At 36.4% G+C, this 25,402-nt stretch overlaps 1 protein-coding gene across 1 annotated transcript in view; it reads right to left on the reverse strand.

The window, feature by feature from the left end:
* CNTNAP2 (contactin associated protein 2) overlaps nt 1–25,402 on the reverse strand; it is a 2,313,133-nt gene that overhangs the window by 1,311,347 nt on the left and 976,384 nt on the right. The window contains exons 6-8 of the mRNA XM_033192342.1: nt 19,720–19,904; nt 12,076–12,219; nt 8,640–8,904 (exon numbers count right to left, since the gene is read on the reverse strand). Coding sequence (XP_033048233.1) covers nt 8,640–8,904; nt 12,076–12,219; nt 19,720–19,904 — 594 coding nt within the window. The remainder of the gene's footprint in view (nt 1–8,639; nt 8,905–12,075; nt 12,220–19,719; nt 19,905–25,402) is intronic.

The raw sequence follows: 25,402 nt of genomic DNA on the forward strand, positions 1-25,402 counted from the left end.
AACATTATAGATGCAGGTCTCCCGGTCCTAGGATCTTGGCCACGGTGTTAGCTGACAAGCTGTGCTCAACCGAAGCTAAGATCTTAGGGGACTATGTGAACTTTATTACTTTTCTGCTTGTAGTTTTCCCCATTACACTATATGTTAGATTTGCATGCCAAGAAGCAATAGGAATTTGATGACAAAGAACATGGGGGTGGCTGAGATTTGGCACAGATGCGCACAAAGATTGATAGCAGTAGTTGAGATTGGGAGGTAGCTAAAAATTCATGCCCAAAAGGGGAAGCAATATTCATAGGCAAGAGGAAGTTACGACCTAGAATGATCAAGTCAACCATGTCAGGGTTAAAAATAAAATAGCAGAGGATTGGAATGAGGGAAGGAGAGAATCCTGGGAAATGGGAGGTGAGCAGTACTCCAATATCCAGGCAGAGAACTGGCAGCAGGTTATATGTCTAGGGGTAACAAGATCTTGGCCTCTGGACAGAGGTTCAACAATAGAGATCCAGTCTGGGAAAGATGCCCAGAAAGCCTGGAAGCACTAGAAGAAAGACTAGAAGTGATTGTAGAGAGAACAGACATCTAGGCAGGTTATCAGTATCTTTCAGAAAACATCAGAGTCTACCAAGTGCTACAGTAAGAATCTAGGCACAACTGTAATTATAAAATCGAATCATAGAGAATGAATGAAAGGAAAAAAGCACTGACTGGAGAGAAGAAAGAGGACTCAGAAAAGCACAGAATTTCAGTTCGCAGAAGTAGGGTCTGTGTTCAGGTTAGAAAAGCCTCAAGGGAAATATATCAGAATAAAGTAAGTCAGAAAATGTAGTTATGATTGCAGATGGGGCCATATCCACAATTATTTCCTGATACTATGTTTACCAAAGGGAACTACTTTCTAAGCATGTTGAGTGACTCTCCCAAAAATTTCTTGTGGAAAACCTCGATGAAGAAAGGAAAGAGACCAAGAAATATATGTGGCTAAACATGATATTGAGTCTCCAAAGGAGTCCTTCTTTCAGCTGATCCCAAGTCACTTTCAGAGGCTCACAGAATCTGCAGAATCCCTCCCCCAAGAAGGCTGATTTCCACACCTAGTTACAACCAAGCAACAAATAACCTAATGAGCCTACATTCTTCCCAAATTACTTAAAAATTAAAGGCGGGGGAGGTAGGTGCTAGGCAATGATACTATCTCACAGTCTGAATTTCCTGGTCAAGTTAATTATCCCTGGTAATTCTCAACATGAGGTTAATAGGGGGAGTGGGGAGTGGTGTGGAGAAGGTTCCAAACCAATGACTGCTTTGTGGTTTTTTCTGATTATGAAGGTACATCATCCCTGATTGTTTCATGCCAACACTACTTATTTTGTTAACTATTTGAAACAAAATTAGACACACAATTGCAAAAACATCTAAAGTTGACCTAGATATATCTCTACTATGTAAATCCATACTGCTTAAATTTACCGATTACTCATTTATCCACTACAGAAGTTTCAACCTTATATGAAGTTTCAGCCCTTAACACTTAAATGAAAGATAAAGGGCCACAGTGTATATGCACTTCAAAATATCATTCTGTACATGATAAATACATATAATATTATCTGTTCACTGAGGAATATACTGGCTTTTCAGCAAAGTTAATTTGCTTCTATGTCCTCCCTGTTCTTGCCTTAGAACATCCTCAACTACATGCATATATATATTTTGGAGTTCCTGGGCTATATTCTTTGCTATTCTTTCACAATTCATTTTTATTCTCTTAGTATCAACTAGTGATATCTGATTTGGTTTCTCTTTATTTGTACAGTAAACTGAAGCTTTTGAAACATGGTCTGGTTCTCATTGGCACCTTTTCCCTCCATTTTATCCATCATAGTCACTAAAATTTTATGGTCTTCTTGCAATTTTAAAAAATTATTATACACACATACACCCAACACATTTTATTCATCTTCCCTGAAAAAGACATAGAACATTCTAAAAGGCTCAGAAATCTTATAGAAACTAGAATGGAAATGGTGTCCTGGAGTGTGATTACAAATTAAAATGTCCCTTTTGCTTTCTAAAGAATAAGTCAACACCTAACATTATAAAACTCTCCCCCAGCCCTTTCTTTTCTTTCATTGTGCACTGCAATGCTTCTATTGATGTAACATGTACACCAGCATTCACTGCAGTATAAGTAAAGGTAGATTTCCACTCAGTTCACATGATGATGGTATAGCCACCCTGGGAATTGACATACAATAAAAAGTCAGTTGTACGAAGCTACCCGGGAGCAACATAGCATTCACTCAAATGCCTTTTACTGGGTACCATGTGGCTCCCCCAGCAAGTCTATTTGTGAATTCTGGGGAATAAAATCAGCAAAATGTGTTGTAGATATGTCCAAGGATATCTTATTTCTATGTATCTATTTAGATCTAGAACTCAGATCTTTATCTCACACTTTTGGGATCCACTAAACAATAGAATCTATTCTTTCCAGCTCAGTTCTAGGCTCCTAATTAAAATGAATACAGTGCTCTATGAATTAGAATTTCTTAGGCTCTGTTTTCCCCCTAAGAATACAGAGCCATGTTTTATCTTTTGTATCGTAAGATGATGGATTTGAGTTTACTAGAAATTTTTAGATATCTACAAGTGCATCAAAAAGTACAAAAATCTAAAAATTTCTTTTTAGCCACTTATTTTGTAGAAGTATGGTGTATGTAGATTATTTGTGAATAAAGTGATGATTTATTTATTTACTCAATGTATTCTTTTATTGAGAAAAAGGAATATGTTGTTACCTGATAGCTAGCAATAGTTTTAAGGGACAATGCTTTTATCTATCTATCTATCTATCTATCTATCTATCTATCTATCTATGTATCTGTCTATCTGCCAATCATTTATCTACTTATCTAGCCAGTTATTTACCCAGGTTGAAAAATTGTTTTAAGCCGGGCGCGGTGGCTCAAGCCTGTAATCCCAGCACTTTGGGAGGCCGAGACGGGCGGATCACGAGGTCAGGAGATCGAGACCATCCTGGCTAATACGGCGAAACCCCGTCTCTACTAAAAAATACAAAAAACTAGCCGGGCGACGAGGCGGGCGCCTGTAGTCCCAGCTACTCGGGAGGCTGAGACAGGAGAATGGCGTGAACCCGGGAGGCGGAGCTTGCAGTGAGCTGAGAGCCGGCCACTGCACTCCAGCCTGGGCGGCAGAGCAAGACTCCGTCTCAAAAAAAAAAAAAAAAAAAAGAAAAATTGTTTTAAAATTACATAGATGGTGTGGAATTTGTTCAAAATGAGTTATGAATATTTTCAAATAAACATTATAGACACAACCCCAAATTTCTGCACTTGACTATAAAATGCTCCATTTGTATGTAAATGCAATTGAAATTCGGTTGAAGCTTATTATTTAAGGTGAAACTTTTAAGAAATTGGCTGTACATGTTTCTAAGTAAGGAAATCGGAATTTTTAAATTGATATAACTTATGCTATTTAATTTCCATTTGCAACATTGCTAAGCCTCATACTTTTCAGAAATATCATTTTATCATCAATTGTTTTGTAACATATTGTTTTTGATTTCTAAAAACAATTGATGTTCACTGTAGAAAGTACAGATATTAGAGAAAATACAATAAAAAGTTAGTATAATGAACCGATAACCCACCAATTAGAGATAATCACTATTAGTATTACTTATTTATTTCATTATGATTTGGAATGAAATAAAATTCCTATATTTATAATAATGACATCTAAGTCATAGTCTACTTAAGTTTTTATTAAAATTTTTATTCATAGCATTATATTTTACCATACTATTAAATTCTATTTAAGAAACACAATTTATAATGACATAATAGTATTCCACATAAAAATACACTTTTTAAAATCACCTGTCCATTTTCAGTAGTTTGTTTTCAATTACTTTTGTTATTGTATATATGTTGTGATAAATATCTCTGGGTACTTCTTTATTTTCTTAGAATCAGAAAAACTTTAATGGATCAAAGGGAAGTAACATCTTTTAAGGCTTCTAATAAATGTGGTTTAAACTTGAATTAAAACATTTATCTTGCTAAATAAGTCTCCAATTATTTTGTTGTAAAACATAATAAAACAAATCTCTTAAATTATTTGTAGTAATGCCTAAACATTTAGTTTTTGAGTTATAAGAATTTAAGACAATTTCAAATAATATCAGTATAGAACTGAATATAATTTTTCAGTAAACAACTAAAACATCAAAAATTGTATTTCAAATGAGACCTTTTTTCTTACATGATGAAAAGGATATCTCATGGGGCAAGTTATTACTGAACTTTGGAAAATGGTACAAATTAATTTTTTAAAGAAATATTAATATGCTGGCTACATTTCCAAATGTTCATAAAATTAAGAACAGAGATATTTTAATTGCTTAGAATAGACACTGCCAGGACTGTTCCCAAATATATTTGCCCAGATTGAACTGGGAACTATTTCCCAGCATGCTCCCAGCCACACACTGAACCAAGAAAACTCCCACTCCTCCCTTGACACACCCAATGGAACACAATGATTTCCAAAGGAAGTTTTACTAAGAAGCAAAGTAAATAAAACAAATTCACAAGAGATTTCCTTTGGAGATGAAAATACAAACAGTGATGATCTTTTCTGATTACATATTTCTGAGACAGTGTGGACACTGAACAGCCATTTGAAAATTGAAGCAATACCTACATTAACAAAACAAGGAGGTTCCAGTACTTGAGTATAAGAAAACAGATAACCTAGGACAGGACATATTCTGAATCACTTTTTGGAAAGGCTTTGTTTACACATGGAGAGAAGTTAACCTTTTTCCAATAAGTGAGAGAGAATATTAAGATAAATCACTTTCTCACCACTATAATCAATGCTGAATCACATGGTATTACCTTGTTAATATTGGCATGCGACAACTGAGTATTGTTCTAAATATCTGTTTGTATTTAGTGGCACAAAATTGAGTCATTTTTAAATAAAAACTTACTTCAAAAGGTAGGTAGGTTTTTTTGTTTGTTTGTTTGTTTGTTTTTGCTATAATTCAAATAGCAATGTACATGAATGCTTCTTTTCACTACCATTATAATATTATAATACTGTTCCCATAAGACAAACTTAGTTTTCCAATATAGAGTGATGGAGGTAATACTTCCAGACAACAAAAACTTTTAAAAATTCCAACACTTCAAATAAGAAAAAGAATGTAGGTCAGGTCAGTGTTTTCCAAACTGTATTTAGGACATGAAATTATTACAGTGGGTCATGATCTTTTTTTTTTTTTTTTTAAGGAAAAAGCAAGAGAAGAGAAAATATCACAATTATCATAGTGTATCTAAAATAGCAAGGTAAGTTTTATTTCACTAAACTTTGTGTCAGTAGATTTTGAGTACGACATAAAATATTTTCTTACTGTACTTTGATCAAAATTATTTGAAAAACATGGTTCTAGGTCCACCTTCCCCAGGGTTTTGAATTTTAAAGTTAAAATGAAAATTATGCCCAGAATGAACAGCTATTATTCATTAGAACCTTTTAGCACACGTTTAATTTTATCATTTATGCATAGTTAAAAGTAATGCATAAATATGTATTCATAAATCAGTAACTGCTGTCCTAAAGAAAGTGATATAGTGGGATAAAATCGAGGCTTTTTGAAATAAAAACTTATTTCAAAATGTATGTAGTGTTTTTGTTGTTGTTGTTGCTTGTTTGTTTTTGGCTATCCATCAGAAAAAGTTGATGTTGCAACTTGGAAAATATTTTCATGGTAAGATAACCCACTCCATAAATTCAAGACTACTGAGTTTGACTGAATTTTGTAAGTCAAGTCTACTGTTGATTACTAATGAGACTCTTGAAGACAGTAATCACAAGTTGGAAAGAAAGATGCAAAGACAGGGTGAACAACATATTACACATTCTTTTACTTGTAAGATGTACTTAATATTTTAAATTAATTCCCAAAGAACAGTGTTGACCAAGATGGGAAAAAACGTTTTTGATCCAACTGGGTTACGTTCATCCTGGACCACAGAACTTATTAAATAAAAACCAAGTTACCAGTATATATTAACAGTATCTGATAGTCTCTATATTACCTTCTCAGTGCACTACTTTATGTGTATACACCAAAATCTTATCACCGTTTATTTTTCTTTTCTAGATTTTCTGCATTTTCTAAATTCTTTCAATCAAAATATTTAACCAAAGGAGAAATGGACTGACATTCTTCAATGCTCATGCTGATAAGAGTAGAGTAGCTGTGATACAGCTACATTTCCCTTTGTTAAAGCAAACATTAGAATCTTGAGTTAACTGTTTTCTCAGTGTTGCCACTTTACTGAATTATTTGGAAATTTAATTGAATTTGATAAAATACATTAAAAGACAGAGGAAATTATCTCCTATGGTTTCCATATGTACTTGTAGATTGAATGAATGAATATAAAATATAACTTTTTTAAATGGTTGAATTTTCTTTTTTTCTTCAACTAATCTTTCTCAAATGTGAGCACTTAGTTTCCACTGTGCATGTGTGTGTGTGTGTGTGTGTGTGTGTGTGTGTGTATACATATATATATAAAATGCTTGAAGCAGTAAGGTATTTGCACTGGATTATACAATACTATGGAAATCTTTACATTTCATATCATTTTCAATTAATTTGCACAGATTCTTGGCTAAATTGACAAAAAAACTTCAGTCCATTTTTATCATCTTTAAGCAAATCTATTAAGGTGAATCAATTGTCATGTATTGGATTCCCTTGTTCATTCTATCTTTAATTTTCAAAATAAACACTGCTTAAACTAGGTGAGAGCATGTTGGAGTACTAAATTATACCAAATCAAATTAATGCATGTTTATTGACCACTAGGGTTAGTATCTTATTCTTTCAAATACATTGGCTTCTGTTACATGGAAATCTACCAACAAATCGGGTCTGCTTAGAGACTGCAAGGAGAGAGGCCTTCATAGTAATATTTTTATGTTTAGTCATTAGAAAATAATCATTAATCATAACAATATAATGCGGGAGTTTTTCAACTGTGGCAAATATTTGCTTTTGTTTTTGTTTTATCTGTTTTTCTGGTCTCTCCAGATATTTTCGATTTACTGTAAATCTCCCTAGGTATACTTGTAAAAGAATGCAGTGATAAAATATGACTAGACATTCAAGGAAAAAGCAAAACTAATAAGCAGAAATGGAGAAAGTGAATATCTAGGTATTTCCCAATAGCTTTTGAGTTCACTAATTTAGGCACATATCTGACACAACAGGTCCTTGTGGCTTCCTTGAATCCTTTCCAGCAATAGATCACACGTTCAGGCCATACACAAACATAAAGCCTATTTTACAAGAAAACATGTGTTCTATAGCAGGGGATATTCTGTTAGTTCAAAGGCATCAGAGTATTGAACTCAACAAATATTGGAGCGCACTTCTTACAGGTATTATTCTATAGGCTAGAGACAGAAGAAAAAGGAGCATGGTCCCTGCTCTCAAGGAGTATGGAGTCTAAAGGGGAAATGAGAGGGACAAAAATCATAGTGTGTTAGAAACCATGTCACGTATGTGCATGGGATGCCATGAGTGTATATGGTATATTCAGAAATCAGAGTCCATGGTCACCCAGTTGAGCGCTCTGTCATGACTTCTTTCAGTATCTGTTACACCTGTACTAAGTGTTCAGTAAATGTTAGTTTTCTCCGTATCTCCCATTTCTAAGTAGTTCTTCACTATACACACACACACACACACACACACACACACACATATATATATAGTATGACTATTGCAAAGACTATCCAAAGAAAAATAGATGAAAACAGTTACTATTTATCAGTCCAATATTGAGACTAATTTTTCTTTGTTTATAATATCTCAATTTACAATATCACCTTCTTTGTACTGTATTTATCAAAGAACATTCCAAGGTTGTGAAGTTTATTCAAATAACAAGAATATTACCTAAGCTTCCACTTGTCATATCACTATAAAGCCAAATTTAAAATTATCCTATTTTTGGCTAAGCCAGTCTTCCATCAGTTGATACACAAATCTTGTCATTCTACTTCATATTCGCTTTCGTTTTCTTTTCCAACCATTCACATAAGTTTAGTAAGATCATTTTGAAGTTCTGACTCCAACAGTGGAATATTCCTTAAAGTTAAAATTTGTATAATCCTGTTACTAATAGTAAAAGGTACACGAATGTTCATAAAGAGAAAATATACCAGATACCATTGTGTTTTTAAAATAAACATTCTTTGTTTTCAAATATAAATTATTCACTTAAAAGAACAACAATTTCTCTGTTAAAATAAACTAGCATTGGTAAGGAATAGATTTTGCTTTTCCAATCTCAACCAACTTTCTCCTTCACCTATGCCTTGCCCTCTCAGCAACTTTCCAATTCAACTTGGAAAGTTGGATTTTCTTATTCAATCAGCACACATTGCAACCAAGTAAGTGTCTTGAAGACCTGAACTAAAACCTAATCCTGAGAATGTAACACCAGCAAAACCAAACCAAACTCCACATTAGCTTTGGAAATTGCAATCGCAGTTTCAGGAACAAATGTCAAATAGGCGTCACTGACCTGAGGAAATATCGATTTGACTCATCTTGGTCTGTGTGATGTTGATGTGAACACCCACTTTGCTTTCAGTGAGGTCAATCTCCACATTGCCCAAATTATCCGCAAAGTGACTGAAGACCAGGAGACCATTGGGGTTCCATGTCCTAAACTGGAAACTGACGGAGAACAGGTCCTGGTTAAGCCGTCCGGGTACCTCCAGGTAACTTGTAGCATTGAAAAAGACAGGCACTGTATAGGGTTCCACACAAGAGAAGCTCAAATTTCCCTGTAAAATAGAAAGACAGGCTCTGAGGAAAACAGAATAAAATAAACATCCATGTAAGACCATTGATGAAGGCATAGTTCTACAAGTTTTGAAGCACAGCCCGAGCCTAAGTGAAATTCACATGCAGCAGCAGTGCATAGATTCAGTGACTGGATGCACCACCATCAACCTGCTTGGAGTGTAAGGCCTACTATTGAGCAGCAGTTGGCTGTCTAACTATAACAAGCAGCTTCCGTCATGGGATTGACAGCCAGACAGCCTGCTGTGATAGGCTGACGATGAGTTGTAAAGTGTGTATATGTGTTGTGGGTGTGAGTGTGAATCACGAGACTTTCTGAAGATAGCAAAGCTGCTGCTGGCCAAACATAAGTCAGGTAGAGAGATGCTATGCCCTATTCTGGGTGGTAAAAGCCGACATTAATTAACATAGTACTCTGGTCTCAGTGGGGACTGTGGTCATATGTTTGTAATTTATGAAACAGATATTTTCGGGAAAATATTTTTGGATTTTTATCTATATACCTTGTATGTACATATATACATAGATAGATATTAAGTTTTCAGCATTAATGTAATTGTGGTTATTGGAGATTATTTTATTATCCAACTCAAAATTCCATTTAAATTCCCATGAAATGTGCTTATATTACAATGCATTAATTCCTGTGGAACTAGCAGTATAAATGGGCTAAATGGAAACAAAATTTGCAATAATTCAGGCTTTCCCCTTCTCTTCTATACGCCTCCTTCTTGGTATAAGCAAAAAAAAACAAAAAAGCTTTATCATTCAGTTACATTAAATTTTATATTTCAGTGCCTAACTATATTCCCTTTACAGATCTAGAAATCTGTATTTGCTTCTAACTTCTTTTATCCTATCGTAATATTTTAAGGAATGTAATTGGATGATATTTTCATTGGCTCTCTCTCTCTCTCTCCCTCCCATATATATATACACACACATATATATATGTATATTTTTTAACAACACCATATATATATATACCAGATGCTGATTTCTTCCATTTTAGCACATTAACCATTAAATCTAAGGCAGGCTGTCTCTCTGAATTAATATTCAAATTAAATTTTCTCTGGACATTCACAGACGATTATTTTTAAATGCCTGCTTTTACTGATGAAAAGAACTGCCTATGCATAATAACTGAGATTTTATAACTGACCACATACTTCTTTTGAGGGGATTGTCTCCCTAGCAAAATTAAAGATCCTGCCAGAGTAATGGCGCTGACTCTGGAGTCAGTGCATAATGAGGGAATGAGTGTGCTTGGGAGAAGAGGAGGTAGAATGAGCACTGAGTCAATTTCACTGAAATATCAGCACCCAACATCTTTGAAAGTAAATTTCTTATATAAACACTTGCCTTTATAGGGTTGCTTGCAAAATGTCTATTTGTCTCTATCCCATCTAAGATTTTCTGTATTGTTAAAATAAAATGTAATTATAGAGCATAATCAAACTCACATATTGTGAATCCATAATCTTTTTTTATTCTTTTATTTTTGGGGGGACAGAGTCTCAGTCTGTTGCCCAGGCTGGAGCACAGTAGTTCAATCATGGCTCACTGTAGCCTCAAACTTCTGGGCTCAAGTGATCCTCCTACCTCAGCCTGTCAAGTAGCTGGGGCCACATGCATGCACCACCATGCCCAGCTAATTTTTAATTCAATTTAATTTATTTTTTTAATTTTAATTTTCTTAACTTGTTGTAGAGACATGGTCTCACTATGTTGCCCAGGTTGGTCTCAAACTCCTGGACTCAAGTGATCCTCCTGCCTTGGCTTCCCAAAGTGTTGGGCTTACAGGAGCAACCCACCATGCCCAGCTATAAATCTATAATTTATATCTCCTACTCATAAAATAAAATAAAAGCGATTTTTCTCATAAAATAAGTTTTTTTTCCATGTTAAACCTCAATGTTTTCATCTACAAAATGTTTGTATCCTTCTTGTAGTATTGTTCTCAGATCATCCTAAATGTAAAATATAACTTGCCTAGCACACTACCTGTTGCCTATAAATGGAGCTATTATCATTTTTCCATGTAATCAATATACTTTATGAGAAAATTTAATCAAAGTTCAAGTTTTAATTTCTAGTATAAATGTATGATTACTTTAAGGAAATTATTTATTAAATAATCATTTGCCTTAAGTTATTGTTTTAAACTTTCTCATATCCAACCCAAACTGTTTATTTGTTCAGGGATTTTCACTTGTCAAGTCATTTTATGAAACCCTAGGCTCAAATCTGAGGCAATGAGACCACCAGAGCTCTTTTAGAGCAGAGTGCAAACACTCATGACATTATTCTACTTCTAGTGCATAATATCTTCTTATTGTATGGGTCTCTGGAATTTTAGGCTCTCTCAAATAGCCTCTCTGGGCTAAAGCAGCTCCTGGTCTTGCAGAGCCATAGGAAACTCTCATACTAAAATTGTAAACTAAGTATCTTTTAGGGATGTTGAGTAGTGTCGTTTGGAGGCAGGTGGGCTGGGGCTTTCTTTGACTTGCTCTCCTTCCAAAATCTAATGAAACCTGGCACCAACTCACACAAGAGGCAGACAAAAATCACAGTGAACTTCTGTGGCACAACTTTTGCTATGCAGTGGAAATCAAGCTTTATTTAATTGTATAATATTTAGTCTGGTTAGAGATTTGTTAAAAAAGATATTTATTTACATATTCGAACAAATCACCTTCGGAAGCACAGGAGTAAATATAATAAAGTCCCTGATTAAAAAACTTTAAAAATATTAAATTAAACCATAAGCAAGTAACTTAGAGCATATGTGATGAGATATTTGAAAACATGATGCTGTCGGTTTAAGGGCTGCTAACTGCTAGGATGAAGCATGTGCTGAAGTGTATCTGTTCTCCTGCCACAAGTCATCCAGAAATATTGAGACTAATGTTCTGTGCTCCATGGGAATAAAACCTACCACCTAATTCGGGCTCGTCCTATTTCCTATTCTCAAATAATAGCAAGTATCTACACTATTTCTGAAAACTCTAATGTTTGTTTTACATCATTGTGCCCAAACACAAATATGATGAAAAATGTCATTATTTTGTTGTTGTTCAATACTTCAAAAAACAAAAAAAATTACTTGATTTTTTATAGACCAATATTTTGAGGATGAAAATTCTTACCACATTTGAGGGCTCTAATTTCTTCCTTCTGGCAAGATCAGTAATGTTGATGCCATTGTAGTTGATGCTTTCCATGCAGCCTTTGAAATTCTTTCTACCGCTGGAACTGGGCTTGCCAGAGAAAGGGATGCCTCCAAAGGTTATCTTTGAGAAAAAGAAATTAAATGTAAACATCCACATTGTGTTATGATAAACTAGACAAAACTATGAATACAGTCAAGGTCAAGTAGCTATACCCCAATCAAAATATACAAATATTATAGCATTCTGCCTCCAAAATCCATGGCATATTAAATTATGTTGTTGATGAAGTATCTAATGGAGTCATTCATTCTAATAATTAGATTACAACTTGAACAAAAAAATAGTAATGATCCTTTGCAATTTTACTGCCCCAGAGGCATTTTATAACTTTTCTTGAGAATATTGAAAAGATCTTTTATTCAGCAAACTTCTTTTATAATATTAGACATATATTTTTATGTTTATCATTCAAAGACATACTATCAATAAATGCCTCCAGTAAGCATGAGATAATCAGCACTAATTTAATAAGCTGATAAAACTGTAGCCCAAAGCAAGGGATATCATATTTACCCTATGCAGACTTGTAGTCTAATGACCATTATTGTCAAAAATTGATTAGATTTATTTTAGATGTAGAAAATAGTTCAAAAAATATCATTACAATATTGATTAGGGACCACTTAGGATTTGGGAACTCAAAGTTGAACAGAGTGGGCTTAAAGATATTATAGGTCTTTTAAATCCTAAGAAATAAGACAGTGCTGCTTACTGTGTTCCTCTGGCTGCTACCACTTATAGAAGGAAAATATATTTCTTATATATTTGGATCAATATATATTATAGCATTAAATCTACATGATACAAAATTGCATTTAGTATTTGCATGGTGAAGGATGATATTTACTATGAATAGTAAATTAGTAGTAAATGAAGCCAACTGCTAAATATAATTATAATATCAAGATATATGATACTTGTATATATATCTTTTAAATTATCATACAGAATTACCATTATCTATTTTTTTTTTTTTTACTATCAGCTTCATTAAAATGCCAGAAAATATTGTGTGGTCCAACCACTTCATTTTCAATGAGAATATATAACTATAAAGAATCAATGACAGCCTAATATCATATCATTGGTTACATTAGGGATTGGGGTTAGAACTCACTAAATTGTTAGGAATCTGTTAACTTGAGCCTGTGGTGCTTTTCCAGAGCATGTTTGATGGGGTGAAATGAAAGCAATGAAAATGAAAAAATGAAGTGAAGACATTTTTAAAAATTGGGACTTCATATTTGAAGCATAAGTCAAAGATTCTGTGTTCTGGAAGGTCCATAAACAAATTATGTTCTATTATTTAGTGTTATGGCATCTTAAATGCTTAATTCGTTTTAGAGGGGGAAACACAAATTATGGTTTATGAGGTGATGGTAAAAATAAACAAATGCCTCATTTAAAATAAATTATTATTAATGGTTAGCTGAATATGTATTATTTGCCACAGAGTTCATGTATAAGAAAGTAAAAGGAAAATTGAGAAAAAAATATATCCCAAAGAATCAGAAAACTACAAAGAAGAAATAAAGAGTAATCTGAAGTAGAATTATTGGGGAAATGTTTTCAACTTGCACTGAAATGAACATATTAGGTACTACCTAAGCATACCTAGTACCAAAGGCAATCATTTTTGATACTAAAATAGAGTACTATGTCTTCTGTTTATAATCTTTTTGATCAATTTTTCCCCAACTGACAGTAATAATATCATCAATGTATAATATTATTAAACACATATTCCTCTGTGTGCATATTTCTTTAATTTGAACCTTTCACTTTCTTCAGGGGATTCAAATTATCCTTACAGTTTCTCTGCTTTCAGCAACTCTAGGCACAAGTCCACCTCATCAAGGTGCTCTGGAAAAGCAATGCAGGCTCAAGTTTAAAGATCCTAACGAGTGAGTTCCGACCCCAATTCCTAAGGCAACTAATGATAGGATATTAGGTTGTCATTTACTCTTTCTAGTTATAGATTCTCACTGGTGGGCCGGGTGCGGTTGGCTCATGCCTGTAATCCCAGCACTTTGGGAGGCCGAGGTGGATCACCTGAGATCAGGAGTTCGAGACCAGCCTGATCAACATGGAGAAACCCCGTTTCTATTAAAAATACAAAATTAGCTGGGCTTGGTGGCATGTGCCTGTAATCCCAGCTACTTGGGAGGCTGAAACAGGAGAATAGCTTGAACCTGGGAGGCGGAGATTGCGGAGAGCTGAGATCATGCCATTGCACTCCAGCCTGGGCATACAGAGAGACTCCGTCTCAAAACAAACAAACAAACAAAAAAACAAAAAAATTTCTCATTGGTAAAGTAAACTGGTTGGACCACAGAATATTTTCTGACATTTTAATGAAGCTGATAGTAACCAATATTGTTGCAGTTGTCCGATTAACATTCCATTACTCCTGTGGCTCATATGATACATTTATCAATGCTCTTGCCACCCAATAACCTTGCCTCTGAAGAAATAACTGCATTAACTATTTTGTTAGCTTTCAAGTGTTCACAAAGTGTGGCAGGGACTATCGGATACCTCTGCGTATCCTTTCTTCCCACCCTCATTAGGGAAAAAATAATGCTTTTCAGCTGGGCACATTGCTCCCAGTCAATATAATAAATTATCAACTTATTTGAAGCCAGTTTTGGTCTCATGATATTTAAGTGGAAGGGCTGTATGTGATTCTAAGAACTGTCATTAAGAGGTGGAGGGCCCAGTCTTGCTTCTCTTCCTTCTTGCTAGCTGAAGTGCAAAGTGAAATGTTAGCAGTGGTCTTGGAGTGATTTGCAACAGGGATAGAGGAAGAGCAGGATGAAAAAGGATTGTGATCTTGAAGATTGTGGCGTGGCCATTTGAACCTAGGGCCATCTGCTTCCAGTATTCTTTTACATAAAGCAGAATAAATGTGCATCCATTAAATGTAGCCTATGTAATCTTAACTCACATATATTTTTTTCTATTACTTCCTGTTGCCTCCTCACATAACCCTATGTGAAGAATGTGATTAAATTCATTTCATGAAAGGGGAATATGAATTGTCCACTGTCACACAACCATTAAAGGGCAGAAACAGATTCCAACTCGGGCTTCTCCTCTGATTGATGTTCTTCCTAGCCAGTCTGTGGTTCTGCAATGGTCAAGAGAGACTCATTCCTCTACTTCCCTAGCAGAGCTGTATTGCAAAAGATAACAGCATAATATCCACAGTGGGTGTGCTCTGAAGAACAGAGAGAATCTAGGCCAAACACTATTTTGCTGCTCTGCCCTTTGGTTTTTATTGGCTATGCTGAGGAAAAATGAAGTGAAGTGTACCTGTATATCACCACACCAGTCTCAGGCCACCCTGTAGCTAGCAGACTGATTGCAGGTGATGATTGGCCTACTTCTGCCGTGTATGCAGCTACAAGAGGAGGGGAGGAGACAAACTCTTAGGACTAGGTCACAAAAAATGTCCACATAGGCCAGGCGCGGTGACTTAAGCCTCTAATCCCAGCATTTTGGGAGGCCGAGGCGGGCAGATCATGCGGCCAAGAGATTGAGACCATCCTGTCCAACATGGTGAAACCCCGTCTCCACTAAAAATACAAAAATTAGGGCCAGGCGCGGTGGCTCACGCCTGTAATCCCAGCACTTTGGGAGGCCAAGGCGGGTGGATCACGAGGTCAGGAGATCGAGACCATCCTGGCTACCACGGTGAAACCCCGTCTCTACTAAAAATACAAAAAATTAGCCGGGCACCAGGGTAGGCGCCTGTAGTCTCAGCTACTTGGGAGGCTGAGCCAGAAGACTTGAACCCAGGAGGTGGAGGTTGCAGCGAGCCTGGATCATGCCATGACACTCCAGCCTGGTGATAGAGTGAGACTTCATATAAAAAAAAAAAAAAATTCCACATAGAGTTACATCAAAGGAGTGAACTTGTATTCCATCACTTCTTTCACGATGTTCCTCTCCAGGAATTGTGGTAAATATGTTTAACTTAGGCTAGCAGTGCTGTGCTGAATCCCCCGCATACTGGTTCACAAGAACCAACTGTTAAACAGAGCTATTATTAAAACTTCCACTACATAAGTATAAATTAAATAAATTACATGAAACACAACACTCATAACTATTAAGAATTTATCTCTACACTTTACTTTCATATAAGTTCTTGAGGTCATTTACATTTATTGCAACCATATGATGGAAATATCATATAATTGTGTGCTGTTAGGCACCTCTTCCCAACTCCCGGCTCAGTTCCATATACGGTAGCAAGAAATCAACCATGGTGGGAAATTCGCACCATGAAAATTAACAACTGCTATATATCAGGGCATTCCTCTGACCATTCCTCCCTGGAGAGAACTGGTTGTTAAGCATCCACCAGCACACCCCTACCTTTGGGCCTCTATGCCTTTGTCCTTAGTGTACTCTGGAAGAATAAAGGCAGTATGATTTTGGGGAAGCAGGACATTGAGTCGTCAGGTTCTGTGAAGATAACAAGACCACCTTTCTCTTCCTTTAGGCCAAAGCCTTTAAATAGTTCAGTAATGAACATTATATAATTTGTATTATTTTTAACTTTGAAGCTAATTTTCATGCAGTCTGTGAGGTTTGAGTGTAGTTAGTGTGTGGATATAACAAGGAGATAAGTGCAACAAAACTAGAGACTGACTCTAATACAGTCCCTGAGGTGTTTTTTGTTGTTGTTGTTTGTCTGCCCAAGCTGCAGTGCAATGGCATGATTTTGTCTCACTGAAACCTCCGCCTCCTGAGTTCAAGCGATTCTCCTGCCTCAGCCTTCCAAGTAGCTGGGATTACAGGCGCCTGCCACCATGCCCGGCTAATTTTTGTATTTTTAGTAGAGACGGGGGTTTCATCACGTTGGCCAGGCTGGTCTCGAACTCCTGACCACAGGTGATCCACCCGCCTCAGTCTCCCAAAGTGCTGGGATTACAGGCGTGAGCCACCATGCCCAGCCCAGTCCCTGAGGTTTTCTCTAAACAAATAAGCAAAGAGAGTCCCTTTCCATTAAGAAAAAGGTGTAGCAATATAAAGGTAGGCACAGCCCCTTTTATTCATGCCAATAATTGTAGTCTAAGAGGACAGTCATCTGGCAGTAGCCAGAAATGTTAAGTCTACCCTGATTCTTTGTCAGTTAATTTAAATTTCTTACTAGTGTTTTTGTCTAATAACTCAGTTCCAGGTATTTTAGTCTATATCTGCAGCTCTCAAACATGGCAGTGTATATAGATGGGCTTCCAGGTGTCCATGAAACTGCTGATGGAATATAGAAAGTGTTATGTGTGCATGAATACTCATAGACTTCATCACACACTCAACAAGGTTTATGACCCCGAATTTTTTAATTTGGTTTTTTGAAAATTAGAATCATATTTTCTCATTCCGAATGTTCCAGAATTTTCACCTCTTCTATGGTACTTCAAAGTTTATTAACGGAGGATGAATAATTCATCTTTAGGATCTCTCATACATTGGGAGATAAGTCACATGAGCCAAGATACACACTAACTTAGAGAAGATAGAAATTTCTGGGATTTTCACATACATTTTCTTTTAACAATCAGTTTGCTTTTAAGAGATTTCTTTGGGGGGAGGGTACAATATTTTCCAATAACCTTAAATTCATTTAATGTTAATAAAGTCTCCATCAGTGTTTATACGCATATTATATTCTTAATTTTTTATTTAGGAATATATATCGTATATTCATATTGCAAAAAATAGAAACTATTTAAACATAAAGAAAATAGAAAACACAGCTATTAATCCTGTGTTTTCCATTTATTTTATGATGAGCATATTTCATATTCTTAAAAAATTATACATGAATATCCATAACACACACATATATACATGAATATACCCCCAATTTCAAAACTGGGGGCCAAGGAACATGAAGGTGGTGCAGAAAACTAATAGGGGTGCCATAGTATGTTTGAAATTTTTAAAGAAAACACAACAGTATTTGACACCTTTTGGACATTGTGTGAAACTCTAGCTTAAGGTAGTTTACTGTTCCAGTATTAGATAACGTGTCATTCCTTTTAATTACGTGCTTTTTGGATTTGGTCATTACTCTGATTTAGACAGAGTATCATGTAAGTTAAAAGTGGAACAGAAAATGAGGATGCTAGTGGCAAATCTGATCCCCATTCTGACAGGCATACAGTGCAATAGCACTCATCCCATTAGTAATAATTGCTGTTGTTTAAGAATGAAATAAAAATCTTTCACTTTTATTTTATGTTTATTTCTCCAAATGGCTACCAAAGTCTTAGGACATAAATTTTTAAGTTGTTTGGACCTGATGGCTCAGGACTGCTGTGGAAAAAGTTCAAAGACACTAAGGGCTATGTGAACTAAGAAAGTGTGGAAACTTCTGGCTAAGTAATAGCATTGCCTCCCTTTTATTTTACCATTCTGCTGCTTTTGTACGTCTAGTGTTATCCTTTTCTCCTAGGATGTATAATACTGTGACAAACATCTTTTTTTCTTTTTTCTTTTCTTTTTTCTTTCTTTCTTTTTTTTTTTTTTTTTGAGGAGGAGTTTCGCTCTGTTGCCCCGGCTGGAGTGCAGGGGCACATCTCTGCTCAGTGCCACCTCCACTTCCCGGGTTCAAGCGAATCTCCTGCCTCAGCCTCCTGAGTAGCTGGAATTACAGGCGTGTGCCACCACAACTGGCTAATTTTTGTATTTTAAGTAGAGATGGAGTTTCACCATGTTGGTCAGGCTGGTCTCGAACTCCTGAACCCGTGATCCGCCCGCGTCAGCCTCCCAAAGTGATGAGATTACAGGCATAAGCCACCGCGCCTGGCCGACAAACATCTTAAAGAGCTCACCTACATATATGATTAACATTTTTAATGGATATTTTAAGGTTGAATTGCTCTCCAAATAATTTTAAAATGTGATATACCTATTCTTAAGCTATGGGAATATATTTTCATTTATATAAACATGATCAATGATTATTTTTAATCTCTAATTATTGAGAAGATAATATATGTCTTTTTGTTCATAGACAATCGTTTTAAAATAGTCTGTATTTTACTTTATTGCTTTTGTGATATTGACTCTGAGAAAACAGAGCTTGACAAAAGACCCATCTACAGTCGTGTGTTTCTAAATGACTTACTATAAACCAGAAACTAGGATTTCTTATTCAATACTTTATAATAAATATTAGACAACCCTCTGTATATAATGCACTGCACATTCTCAAGGAGAATTGATAACTTGATTAACTATAAATGAAAGGATTACAAATTAAATTTATTCTGAATTTATTAAATGACCTAGATAGCACGGTCCGTCTCTTCAAATTACTACTTTGGTACTAGGATTTTTATAATATTTCGAGTACTCATGATTATAAATTTAGAAATAAAATGAAACAAATTAACCAGGTTTTTAAAATTGTCAGTGTCTTTTTGTTTAGAGAAGAAAATAAAAATGGTATAAGTCGTAATATCGTTAACAATAATACAGTACAGTAGGAGAGTGACTCAGTTGCTCGACATTTTATCACAGTTTCTACGTCATCATGTGTACCTCGTAGTCCAAGTCCAGGTAGTCAAATTCTCCGTTGGTGCGGAAATGCTGCATGCTCCTGTCCAGCGTGAGGTTAATGCTCCGCCCCTGGCGCTCAATGACCACAGAGTGCCAGTGGTGGTCATCCAGCAAACTTCCGGTCATCACTGATGTGTGGCCATATATGGGGCCAAGCTGGTTGCTTCCTGCGTACACAGGAGTGAAAAAGAAACACCACCATGATGCCTGGCCAACTCTGTGAAGCAGAAGGTCTTTCATTTACTGCCCCTAGAGGCTGATATTCCATCAAAGCTCTATCCATTCGAGTTAACCTGGGATACCAGTAAGTAATGACACTTAAAAATACTTCATGTTCAAAGTACATACAAGTTATTAAAGATGGAAAAAAAGTACTTTTTAAAAAAGGGGGAAAATGAGTGTTTTATGACTGTGCAATGAATTCTGCTAAATTTTGGTAGGTTTGTTATAAAGTCAGTGCCACGTGAGTTTTTACAGAAGTCTGCCGGGTTCTGATGCTGGCTCCACTGTTAGCTTGGGGTCCAGGGCAAGTTGAGAATGCTTGGTCTCCATTTTCTCATATATACAATAGGGAAGATAATAGTACCTGCTTTGTAAGGTTGCCTAAGGATTAAATGAGTTACTATAGGCAAAGAATTTAATACACTTTCTGGCATATAGTGAACATAACTGTTACCTGTTAATCTTTTATTACTGTTACAATTATTATTAAGACCACACAGCATGACCATTTTTAATTTTCGTTGCCTCCAAAAGCCATTGTTGTAAAGAGAACACTATGTGATTGTTAATGGCATAGAAAATTTACTTATCTTTTAATTAAAATGATAACATTAAGAATTATATATGTAGCATTTAGTTTTGAAATAAGATCTCCATAGCAACACAACTATAAATACAAGTAAAAGATTGTTAGAATCCAACACATTTATTAAGGTCGTCCCTGGATACAGTTTACATATTTTGTTTCATCTATGTTGTCTAACCAAGTATTGCTTTTTATGGTCAGGCAAAATTAATCACTATAAAAATATAACAAGGTTTCAGAATAAATAACATAATGGAAATAAGAGATAAACAATTGACTGTCACATTAAATTCTTTCTTTCCTTTCCTTTCCCTCCCCTCCCCTCCCCTCCCCTCCCTTCCTTTCCTTTCCTCCTTCCTTCCTTCCTCTCTTTCTTTCCTCTCACTCTTTCTTTCCTTTGCCTCCCTCCCTCCCTTCCTTCCCTCCTTCCTTCCTTCCTTGTCCTTCCTTCCCTCTCTCTCTCCCTTCTTCCTTCCTTCCTTTCTCCTTTTGTATGCTAATGCCCCCATACCTTACATCTTGTATTATCTTCCTAGAACATCTTTTCTTCATTTATGGTGATGAAATAAAATGTTGATGTGTGATGGTAAATCAGTGTGTATGTGTAAAATGAAACAAGGAAAAGGAGAGGGAAAGAGGAGGAAGAGGAAGAGAAAGAAAGAAAATTCAGAACTATCTAAGTGAAAAGGTCACGTTGAGGTTTATTACTTTAAATATTTACACTAGAAGACTGAGCAGCAGGCAGATACGTCTAATATTTAGGTAACCGCATTAAAGAATGGCAGTAGATATTTGAGTACATATTTCTCTCTGGCTGTTGTAAATTCCAGTCAGTCAGTAAACTGTTTTCCAGTGTAAAGCTAATAAACTTTTTTCGGTAAGGTCACATAGTCAGTCATTTCTTTGAAAACAGTAATATCATACCACTATAAGACACAGTTGATTTTAAAAGGTTACTCTACATGTTTCATTTGGGATAAAAAATGGAAAGTTTGAAAAAATAAATATCTTTAGATATAATTCAACTGCAGTGTGTATGTGTGGACACATGTGCATGTGTGCATATTTTGTGTGCATGTTTTATGGAAGTACACATATTTTATTTCTGGTTACTCTCCCCCGCTCTTCCTTCTTTTCCTCTATTGGGTTTTGTTTTAAAAATAATTTCAGGCTATTTTCCCCCGGTAGCACAATTAATACACGTTCCTTATTACAAGTAGAGAATATTATGAAGAAACAAGTGAAATGTAATGTAAAAATATTTCCACCTCTACAAATAATTTGGTCTATTTCCTTCCATATATTTTCCACAAACAGTCATGTACCACATGATGACATTTCTTTCAATGATGGGCTTCATATGTAATGGTGGTAACATCAAATTTAATACTGTACTTTCACTGTATCCATTGTATTTTTTGACATGAAAATACTTACCAGTTTTTAACACAGTGGACTAAACTATTCTGTACAGTAACATGCTATACAGATTTGTACACTAGGAGCAATACGCTCTACCGTATAGCCTAGGTGTGTAGTAAGCTACACAATTTATGTTTGTCTTTGTATACTCTTGTGTTTACAAAGTGTTGAAACTCACACAGAATTTCTCAGAATGCATCCCCATTTTAAAGTGACACATGACTACATATATTTAATTAGACTGATAGATTGATAGATTTTATATCCTACAGGTTTTGTTTAATATTATATAATATCTCCCCATACAATTAAAAGTTAGCACAGACATTTTAAATGCTATCAACATATTTCTATGTGTTTAATTTTTTCCCAATTTTTGACAATGTAATTAATGTTGCAAATTACATATTTGGACTTAAATCCTAGTGGTCATTTCTCTTTTTACCTTATGATTTTTGGACCAAAATACTGTATTGTAAGAGATTTCAAATGTCCGAAGGCATATTGTCTAGCTATTTTCCTGAAAATATTTTCTGACTTGTAGAACAATACAGAGGATCCTTTTTGTCAAATACTCACCAACACTGATTTATCACTTTAAAATGTATTTACTTAGTTTACAAAAATTAAGCATTGGGTGTTTATATTTTTTTCTTTTATGACTTATCTTGTATATCGTTGGCCTCTATTTTCTCCTAATGTCTTGGCATTATTATGCAGTGGTATAATTTCTTATTCATGATTGATATTAAACCAGTATATTTGACATTTGTATCTTCCCAGGTTTTGCATGCATTTTAATGTTACTTTTATTTTAATGTAAAAAATAACATTTTATGTAACTAAGTGATACAGAATTTTGTATGACTTTTCTTCTTTGTTATAGAAGTTATTGTGTCTATTGGATCAGATCTTTAATGTCAAAAGTTTTATAATCAAGGGTACATCTTTAAGGTAATGTATCATTACCAGTAAAAATAACCTAAGTGGAGTTGCGATTTTTAGTATAATACTGTACTTCAGAGTAATAAAAGTTAATACATGGGATACAAGTCATATTCAGGAATGTTTGGACCACTCAAATTGGTAATTGACAAATAAGTCAAATAGCCTAGAATTTTTAACCAATCAAGAGAAACAGGTGAGATAGGGGCCAAGATGGCTGAATAGAAGCAGCTGAAGTCTGCAGCGCTCAAGGAGAGGAATGAAAGGGATGAGTAAAGACAGCACTTTCAACTGAAATATTCAGGTTCTCACACTGAGATGGATTAGGAAAAAACTTCACACATGGAGAATGACGAAAAGCAGGATGGGGCTACGGCCTACCCAGGAGCAACATGGAGTCACGGGAACCCCCAACCCCTGCCAAGGGAAGCAGTGAGTGACTAAGTGACCCCAAGAAATCATGCTTCTCCCGTGGATATTAGCAACTCACAGATTAGGATATTAGCAACTCACAGATTAGGAGACCCATGACACCAGAGCCTTGGGTCTGACACATAGAGCTGTGTGGAGTCTTGGCAGAGCAACCGCTCAACCATGCACAGAGACAGAGTGGAGCTTTACAAACTCCACCCTGGGATTTCCAACAAAGGTGTCTGCAACTCAGGCAAGGTGGGAGGTCTGCACGTACCCCTAGGAAGGGGGCAGAATCCAGGGAGCCGAGTGGCATTGTTCTGCGGGCCCTATTTGCATGGCATCCTACAAGATAAGACCCACTGGCTTGGAATTTCAGCCAGCCACTGGCAACAGGGCAAAGCCTGCCTGAGACCAGACGGAGCCTCGAGGAGAGGTGCAGACACCATCTCTGCTATTTGGTTGACTGGGCCATTCTAGCCTGTGGGCTTTGGAGAATCCAAAGGGTCCAGATGAGGAGGAAGGGTTCCCCAGAAGCATAACACGGTGGCTTTGCCAGATCATGGTCAGACTGCTTCTTTAAGCAGAGCCCTGATCCATTCCTCCTACTGGGTGGGACCTTCCAACTGGGGCCCTCCAGCCACACCTGCCTGTATGACAGAGCTATTTTCTATCCCTGGGATGGAGTGACCAAGGGAGGGGAGGGTCGCCACCTGAGTATGTTGGACGATTTGGTCATTCCACAGCCTGTGGGCTTTGGAGAGTCCAAGCTGATGGGGAAAAAGGCCGTTCCCCACCACAACACAGCTGCTTTGTGAAGGCATGGCCAGACTGCTTCTTTAAGTGCCCCATCCCCGCATCCACTCCCTCACAGGGCAGGTCCTCCCAGCTGCGGCCTCTGGCCACCCTTGCCTCTGTTCTCCATGGGACAAAGTGCCTGAGGGGTGGGGCAGGTCACCAACTTGGACATTCAGGCTTCTCAGCGAGTCCAGCCTGTGGGCCTTGGAGAGCCCAAACCGATTAGAGGCTGAAGAAATCTACAACACAGCACACAGCAGCTCTATTGAAAAGCAGCCAGACTGCTTTTTAAAGTTCATCCCTGATCTCATTTCTCCTGAGTGAGACTTCCCAACAGTGTTCTCCAGCCACGTCTCCAGGCACATTTGGGCCAGCAATAGGTCAATATATCCCTAGGATGAAACTTCTAGAGGAAGGAGCAGGCTGCCATTTTGCTGTCCTGCAGCCTTCATTGATAATATTATACCTCCAGTTACAGGAAAAATTGAGGCAACTAGGGTCTGGAGTGGACTCCCAGCAAATCACAATAGCCCTATGGATGAGTGGCTAGACTTCAATAGGGCTATTAAAAAAAAAACAAAAAACAGAAAACAACAACAACAAATCCCACAAAACCCCATCCCAAATCAACAACTCCAAAGATTGAAGTAGATAAACCCACAAAAATGAGAAGCTATCAATGCAAAAATGCTAAAAAATTAAAAGCCAGAGTGCCCCTTTTCCTCCACATGACTGCAACACCTCTCCAGGAGGGATCAGAACTGGACTGACACTGAGATGGCTGAAACGACAGAAATAGGCTTCAGAAGGTAGGTAATAACAAACTTCACTGAGGTAAAGGAGCATGTGGTACACCATGCAAAGAAGCTAAGAATCATGATAAAACAATATGGGATCTGATAGCCAAAAGACCCAGTTTAGAGAGGAACATAACTGACCTGTTAGAGCTGAAAAACACATTGTGAGAACTTCACAATGCAATCACAAGTATTAATAGCAGGACAAACAAAGCAGAGGAAGGAATCTCAGAGCTTGAAGACTATCTTTCTGAAATAAGACAGGCAGACAAGAATAGAGAAAAAATAATGAAAAGGAATGAACCAAACCTCTGAGAAATATGGGATCATATAAAGAGACTAAACCTACAACTGACTGGGGTACCTGAGAGAGACAGGGAGAATGCAACCAAATTGGAAAACATACTTCAGGATATGATCCAGGAGAACTTCCCCAACCTAGCAAGAAGGCCAACATTCAAATTCAGGAAATGCAGAGAACCTC

The sequence above is a fragment of the Trachypithecus francoisi genome, unplaced genomic scaffold, assembly GCF_009764315.1.
Source record: "Trachypithecus francoisi isolate TF-2019V2 unplaced genomic scaffold, Tfra_2.0 Lachesis_group4, whole genome shotgun sequence".
NCBI lineage: Eukaryota > Metazoa > Chordata > Mammalia > Primates > Cercopithecidae > Trachypithecus > Trachypithecus francoisi.